This window comes from Lycium barbarum, chromosome 11 (genome assembly GCF_019175385.1).
Source record: "Lycium barbarum isolate Lr01 chromosome 11, ASM1917538v2, whole genome shotgun sequence".
Taxonomy (NCBI): Eukaryota; Viridiplantae; Streptophyta; class Magnoliopsida; order Solanales; family Solanaceae; genus Lycium; species Lycium barbarum.
Window position 1 is genome coordinate 20,362,742 of NC_083347.1, and position 8,600 is coordinate 20,371,341.

The 8,600-nt window shown below is 34.6% G+C and overlaps 1 protein-coding gene and 1 pseudogene across 1 annotated transcript; both read left to right on the top strand.

Annotated features, from left to right (window-relative positions):
- Window positions 1-1,893: 1,893 nt before the first annotated feature.
- Window positions 1,894-3,335, top strand: LOC132618452 (mitogen-activated protein kinase kinase kinase 17-like; annotated as a pseudogene).
- Window positions 3,336-6,848: 3,513 nt separating this feature from the next.
- On the top strand, window positions 6,849-8,335 carry LOC132618882 (mitogen-activated protein kinase kinase kinase 17-like). The gene has a single exon (XM_060333881.1). It carries the CDS (start codon window positions 7,162-7,164, stop codon window positions 8,176-8,178), a length of 1,017 nt encoding a protein of 338 aa, XP_060189864.1. The 5' UTR covers window positions 6,849-7,161; the 3' UTR covers window positions 8,179-8,335.
- Window positions 8,336-8,600: the final 265 nt, after the last annotated feature.

Sequence of the window (8,600 nt, forward strand, 5' to 3'; positions counted from 1 at the left end):
CGTTACATTTAATATGCACACCATATGCACATGACATTTCTTGGAGTATCCAAGTAAAGGGGTTACAATACATAGATATTTTGAAATTCTCTATGCCGTTTACAATATACGCACACATGAACAAGACATTTCATAGAGTATTTTATATGATGCTATAGAAGGAAAAAACAATTAAAAAAAATAAACACTTGAAAGAAAAGGAAGTTGTTCTAGACACATTTTAAATAAGTCACTAGTGATGGTTAAAAAGTCGGCATCTAAAGGAAACTTGTGGAAATTGAAGGTATGATTGGTGCACTTGCCCAAAACACACTTTGCCACATTGATAGATATTCAGAAGCTTTATTTAGAAGCTACGAACCACTACTAAAAGCTTACTTTTAGTCATTGTGTATTGGAATGGTTTAAAATGTCTAACCGTATCCTAGTATGAAGAATGATTCTTCCTTTAGCATGACGAAAAAGCAATTTCTAATATTGTTCTAGAAGGGTATGATGATCTTGCGTTTTGAAATAGCGTAATCTCATTAAAAGCAACTATTATGTATTTATGTAATTACCAACACTTAATTTCCCTTCCTCAATTGCGTTTGTTATCTTCATTTGACTTAGGAGCGGTTGTAAAAGTCATCTTATGATTGAATTTAATGTCATTAAGTTTTACGCAAATTAATATGTTTTGCCTGATAAAGTAATAACTTGATCGGCATGAAATTAAGTGTAATTGAAGGGAATGATTAAACTGTAATTCTCAAAGGCGACAGAGAAATGGTGGTTGACTTTTCAAATTCTTTCTTTTTAATTTTTAACATTTCTTATATACACATTAAGTAGGCGTTTGGCCATGAAAACCAAATATTTTCACTTTATTTGCTATTTTGGAGTTGGAGTTGAAGATGAAGTTGTGTTTGGTTATAGTTTTTGCAAAAAATGTTTGGTTGTTTGAATGTATTAAAAGTGAAAAAAGTGAAAATAAGTTTTTTGGTGTTTTTCAAATTCCAAATACAACTTCAAGTTGTATTTGGAATTTTCATGGCCAAACGTTGATTCCGGTAAAAAGTGAAAAAAATTCCGGAAAAAAATGAATAATTCCCATGGCCAAACGGGTCCTAAATCTCATTTTCATCAGAAAAATGCTTAGTTATTTTTGTATAATTAGCTTTATTTCAAATAAAAGATTGTCAAACTATATAATTACACTTGTGCAACCAAATATGACATTAGGAATTACACTATAATTAACTATGGCAAACAAACGGGTATTGTAATTACGTAATTACATATCCAAATAGTTAAATTGTGGTTTTCAGACAAGGCCTTAATTGATTATTTAACCCTTTTTATTTATCTGTCTATTTTTGAAAGATTAAATTAGACATGTTTGATTGTGATCCTTAAAGCGTAGCTAGTTAGTCTTCCGTTTCTTGTTTTTTCCCTAAGCTCTTTAAAGACTTCCCAATCCTATAATTTTCCAATTTTCTTAGAGTGACTTCATGCTTCTCCAGTTCTTGGATATCGTAAATTTTAGCGGATAAACATGTACCAAATGTCAATGAATTCAAATTCCACTTGAATTCAATGCCTACCAAAAAGTGGAATATTCCCTGGAACTCAGTAGCAAAGTTATGTTGGTTCTTCAACCCCCTCTTTGTGAAAAATATACTCATTTATTAACACCTTCCCCAACCCCTACTGTTAATGTTCAAAAGTGGTTATACACCCGTATAGAACAATCCAATCTACCACCATCCAACTTATATCAGTCAATGTAAATTGAAAGATTAAATTCCACGTGGCGACCAACCTAACTGGGCAAGTAATTGTAGTCCTCCAGCCTACTCAAGCAGCCGTATGGCCACAACCATTTCGCCACGTTGTAAATCCGGTTAAATCATTATTCAAACTCTATATAAGTAAGGGAAAAGAGAGAGGCCACCTAAGCTCTACTCAACTAATTTGAAATTCCAGAAATTCACCTTATACTACAGGAGTATATATACTCTGTTTGCAGATTCGAACAAACCAAAAACAGAACACTTTCGAAAATTCTTACACTTCTTGGTTCTTACAAATAATTCTTCTTCTTCTTCTTCTTCTTCTTCTTCTTCTTCTTCTTCTTCTTCTCTTCTTCTTTTCTTGTATGGATTGGACTAGAGGCCATACTATAGGCCACGGCTCATCTGCCGCGGTATCCGTTGCCAAGTCACGTTTCTACGATGATATTTTTGCTGTCAAATCAGTGGAGCTATCCCAGTCGCACTTCTTGCAAAAAGAGCAAACAATTCTGTCCAAATTGAGGTCACCTTACATAGTTACCTACAAGGGGTACGATGTTACCAAAGAGAACGATAAACTCATGTTCAATCTAATGATGGATTACATGTCCGATGGCACACTTTCCGATGAAATTCGGAAACAGGGTGGTCGGATCAAAGAGCCACTGATCGGGTATTATACCAAGCAAATTGTACAAGGATTAGAGTACCTACATACAAGGGGCATAGTACACGCTGACATTAAGGGACAGAACATTTTGTTAGGTAAAACTGGTGTCAAAATTGCTGACTTTGGTTGTGCTAAGTGTGATGATCCGGCAGAGCAAGATTGTGGTGTGGTTGCTTCTACCTCCGAGCCAATTGGTGGAACGCCGATGTACATGGCACCAGAGGTGGCGCGTGGGGAAGAATAAAGGTGCCCAGCTGATATTTGGGCATTGGGATGTACTATTGTTGAAATGGCAACTGGTGGATCACCATGGACTAATGTGACTAATCCAGCTTCATTGCTTTACAGAATTGCATTTTCAGGGCAATCCCCTGAAATTCCAAAGTTTCTGTCTTTACAAGCAAAGGATTTCTTAAGCAAATGCTTGAGAAGAGATCCAAGGGAAAGATGGACGGCTAAAGAGCTCCTCCAACATCCATTTCTTGAAGAATCCAATTCGATTTTGACGGCAAATCAAGATTTTGTTACAGGCTCTCCAACAAGCATTCTTGATCAAGACATTTGGAATTCAGTTGAGGAATCGGAAACTATGGATTATTCAATACAAACAGTAAATTCAATGGACACTCCACTGCAAAGGGTAAGAGAATTGGGTTCGAATTCAGGAGAATTGAATCGGAGGTGGAATGATGATGAGAGATGGATCACAGTTAGAAGCAGTAAATAACTCATGGAACAATGACTTTTGCTGTAAATTTTGTAGTATACAATAGTGTACAGATCCATTAATTCCTACAAGATACTAAAAAATATTCTGTTCTCTTGCGAACTGTCGAGAAATTAAAATGTTGATATTTAAACATCTAAGTAGCATTTGTCAGTTTGCTAAAGTTTGTAAGAGGACAACGTTTTAATACTTAGCACCACATGACACAAAATTAGCATAAGGAATAGTCCCCGCCAAGTCGAAGACCACCCTTGAGACCGTGTTAGCGGAGCAACAATATTGGGTTTCACAGTATCAATGAAATAATGTTACTGAGATCTTTGCAATCGGTTAAAAAGTGGGGCTCAAAGAAAATTTGGAGATGGTCATGACTACTACTGGTAAAAGGACTGATATAAACTTTAAAATTTAGTGGTTTAAGGAATTTACACATGGAAAAAGAAAAGAGATTAAAGAAAGAGATAAAACCTAAGATAGAAAGTAGACAAAGAAAGATGCAACTAAATGGTATGTGGACATGATTTCTTACTGCCAAGTCTTGTCTACTAATTGGTTTAGGCACCTAACCTAATGCAGTTACACCACTTACACGTTCATAAAAATTGAAAGTTGATGTTAGTTCAGGAAAAGCAAACACTTGATAGGTCAAGTAGGAAACTCGCAAAAAAGTAATACTTTATGTGCATTTTTGACTATTATCTCTTAATTTTTTTTCCCAATTACTCCCTTTAATTATCCATGTGGAGTGTCATTTGGCACCCTTTTTAAACCAAAAATAAATAAATAAAAAAATTATATACCACGCACCATTAGATACTAGTAGAAGTGTGTTTTAATAAGTAGTTGGTGATAGTTGGAAACACAAACACCTGATAGTTCAGGTAGAAAATTCACAAAAAAGTGACACTTTATGAGGTGTTTTTTTACCATTATCTCTAAAATTAATAGCATAATCTTGTGATTGCGCAAAAGACATGCCCTCACTTTGGTACTTTCAAAATATATAACATTGCTCATGAATTGTGCAAAAGTGATGACCTCACCTTTGTTTTAACAATAGCCACCCTTTCTTTTTTCTGATCTTTTCTTCTTGCAAGAGGTAGGCGAAGTTTTTTTCTTTTTCTTAGAAAAAAGATGGTGCAGTGTGTCGCAAATCTAATCGTAAAGAATTCACTTTCGATCCAAAAAATTGACTATTAATTACGTGACATATGACATTTGTCACTCAATGAATGATTTCTCCTTGACCGAGCTAGAAAAGAATTAAGGAGATTAACCAATTCAAATTAAAGTGCTTAAATTGGTGTTTAAAAGAAAGAAAAGGTATCCACGTGACTTGAGCTTAAACAACCTCTCATAATCATCAGCTAACTCACAATCCACGCCTCCATACATGGGAGAGCATGGCACGGCAAACGGAGTACCATTCATGAAATTATAATATAGTACATCTATAATATACTCTAATATATGATTTGTTAATTTAGATGCCATTTTTTAAAACTGGTACTGCGTCCTACGGCATGAGGCCCAAGGGATGAGGCAATCTTTTGATAGGCTTTTACTATACAACTAATTAAACCCCGCCTATTTTGTCACTAAATGGGTAAAAACAAAAAAAATCAAATAGTCAAACTCCTTTTCCTTTGGTGAAATTTTTAAATTTAACGTTTCCTTAAACCACCACTGGGTGGACTTTTTACACTTTGCAACTCAATTTTACTTGGTAAAATATCCTTATCATAGTTATAATGTTTATAATGTTTCAGTTAATGCCGAGTTTGTTAATGTCACGAGCTTAAATCACAGTGATTTCCTGATTATTGTTATCCAATTAAACATTCTTTATTTATCATTTGTTATTGTAAAAAAAAATTATACTATCATCAGATAATGTCATTCAAAGAATATGCACTAACTACGTGAAGTTTTTACATTTGAAGTCCGATATAAAAGAGATACACATACATTGGTATTAAAATTGTGCGTGCGTTTTATAATATGCGCACCATATATAGAGCCCGTTTGGATTGGCTTACAGCTTAAAGCTGTTTGCAGCTTATAAGCTGAAAAAAATAAGTTGGGGTAGTCCAACTTATTTTTTTTGGCTTATAAGCTGTTTTCAGCTTATAAGCTGCTTTAGATAAACTAAGTCAAATGGGTTCAATTATTTTTTTGAGCTTATTTTAAGCATAAAATGACTTTAAGCTGGCCAGCCAAACACTCAAAAAAGCTGAAAACAGCTTATAGTCAACTTATAAGCCAATCCAAACGGGCTCATATACGCATGACATTTGGTGGAGTACTCAAGTAACAGGGTTACAAGTTACAACATATAAATACTTTAAAATAGTTCCGTGCCATTAATAATATACGCATACTATATGTACATGACATATTCGTGGAATATACTATAGTGTAAAGATGCTATGCTTGCCTCTCATAGAAGGAAAAGGAAACTAAAAGGATAAACACTTGAAAAGAAAGGATGTTGTTCAAGGACATTTTAGATAAGTTACCAGTAATAGTTAAGTAGTCAGCATCTGATGGAAACTCGTGGAAAATTGAAGGTATGATTGGTGCATTTTTCGCAAAAACACTTTGCCACATTCAAAGATTTCCATACGCAAAAACACTTTGCCACATCTGATTAGAAGCTACGAACCACTACTAAAAAGGCAACTTTTTAGTCACTGTTTTTTTTTGAAGGGTTTAAAAACTCTCAACGTATCCTATAGTAATATAATATGATTCTTCCTTTAGCATGACGAAAAAGATTACTCAGGTTAGTTCTAGAAGGTGATTATCTTGCGTATTGAGATAAAGTAATCTCATTAGAAGCAATTATCATCATCTCCTTACCAACACTTAATTCCTCTTCAATAAACACTTACTTGCATCAGTTGTTTATATCAAATCAATAAATATATAACACGTTTTTGTATATATACTTATTTCATTTAACCATGGTTAATTAATAAATGGATATCTTCACTTTATTAAATCACTTAACGAATGATAAACTAAATTAATTTGATGTAAACACTTGATGCGAATAAGTGTATACCATTCCGCTTGCTCAATTGCCTTTCTTGTCTTCATTTCACTTAATTGACTATTTAAACTTTTTTTTTTGTCTATTTTTGAAAGATTTTAGTATTCTCAAGATTTAAAATGACATCTTTGATAGTAATCCTTGAAGCGTATTTTCACTTCTTGTTTTTTCCCTAAAGTCCTTATAGACTTCCCGAAACTATAATTTGCCAATTTTTTTCGATTGACTTCATTCTTGTCCAGTTGTTGTAATTTAAAATTTAATGTAAATTTGGTGGATAAACATGTAAGAAATATCAATGCTTGTCCAAAAAGTGCAATATTCTTAAGAACTCAGTAGCAAAGTTTTGTTTGTTCTTCAACCAACTCTCTTGGAAAGATGCTCATTTATTAACACCTTCCCTAACCCCTACGGTTTTAATCTTCAAAAGTGGTTATACACCCATACAAAACAACCCAATCTACCACCCATCCAACTTATCCAATCAAATATAAATTGAAACACATCAAATTGAAATGCACTTCATTACTGCCATATTTTTCCACGTGGCGACAACCCAATCTAGGTCCATCTAACTTATTTCAATTATTATAAATTGAAAAGTTAAACACATCAAATATTCAAATTGATGCACTTCTTTAAACTACCATATTATGCCACATGGCAGCAAACCAAGTGGCCAAGTAATTGTAGTCCTCCAGCCTACTCAATCAGCCGTATGGCCACATCCATTTCGCCACGTTGTAAATCCCGTTATATCAATCTTCAAACTCTATGGAGTATTTGAAAAAAGAGAGGCCACCTAAGCTCTACCCAATTAATTTGGAGACCATATTATATAAATACCTCTGTTGCAGCTACTAACAAACCAAAAACAGAAACACTTTCGAAAATTCTAACACTTCTTACCAATCTTCTTTCTCTTCTTCTATAAATGGATTGGACTAGAGGCAATACTATAGGCCACGGCTCATTTGCCACTGTATCCGTTGCCAAGTCACGTTTCTCCGATGATGTTTTTGCTGTCAAGTCTGTGGAGTTATCAAAGTCACAGTTCTTGCATAAAGAGCAGAAAATTCTGTCCAAATTTAGCTCCCCTTATATAGTTAGCTACAAGGGGTACGATGTTACAAAGGATAGCGACAAACTCATGTTTAATCTTATGATGGAGTACATGTCTGACGGCACACTTACAGATGCAATTCAGAAACAGGGTGGTCGGATCAACGAGCAGTTGATTGGGTATTACACGAAGCAAATTCTACAAGGACTAGAATATATACATTCAAAGGGCATAGCACACTGTGACATTAAGGGACAGAACATTTTGTTAGTTAAAACCGGTGCCAAAATTGCTGATTTTGGTTGTGCTAAGTGTGTTGATCCAATTGGTGGTGCAGTTGCTTCTCCCTCCAAGCCAATTGGTGCAACGCCGATGTACATGGTACCAGAGGTGGCGCGTGGGGAAGAACAAGGGTGTCCATGTGATATTTGGGCATTGGGATGTACTATTATTGAAATGGCCACTGGTGGATCACCATGGACTAACGTGACAAATCCAGTTTCATTGCTTTACAGAATTGCATTTTCAGGGGAATCCCCTGAAATTCCAAAGTTTCTGTCTTTACAAGCAAGGGATTTCTTAAGCAAATGCTTGAGAAGAGATGCGAAAGAAAGGTGGACAGCTAAAGAGCTCCTCAAACATCCATCTCTAGAAGAATATTATAATTTGAATCAAGATTTTGTGACAAGCTCACCAACAAGCATTCTTGATCAAGACATTTGGAATTCAGTGGAGGAATCAGAAACTATAGATAATTCAATACAAACAATTAGCTCAATGAACTCTCATCTGCAAAGGGTAAGAGAATTGAATTTGAATTCAGGGGAATTGAATTGGAGATGGAATGATGATGACAGATGGATCACAGTTAGAAGAAGCAGTGAATAACTCATTGGAACAATGACTCATTGCTGTAAATTTTGTACTATAGAATAATGTACAGATCCACTAACCAAGATATTCAGATATTTTTCTATTATCTCTTGCGAACTGTCAGAAATTTAATTTTGATCTTTATTTAAGTACCATTTGTCAGTTTGCTACAGTTTGGAAGAGGACAATGTTTTAACACTTAACACCACTGACACAAACTTAGCATAAGGAATAGTCCAGCTTGAAGGCCACCCTTGAGAGTTGAGACCGTATTAGCTGAGCAACAATATTGGGTTTCACAGTATCAATGAAATAATGTTAATGAGATCTTTGCAATCAGTTAAAAAGTGAGGCTAAAAGAAAACTTGGAGATTGTGACTACTACTGGTAAAAAGACTGAAATAAACTTTAAAATTTAGTGGTTTAAGGAATTTAGA

Coding starts and splice junctions, on each gene's coding strand:
- LOC132618882 (XM_060333881.1), top strand. CDS start 7,162: ATGGATTGGACTAGAGGCAATACTATAGGCCACGGCTCATTTGCCACT.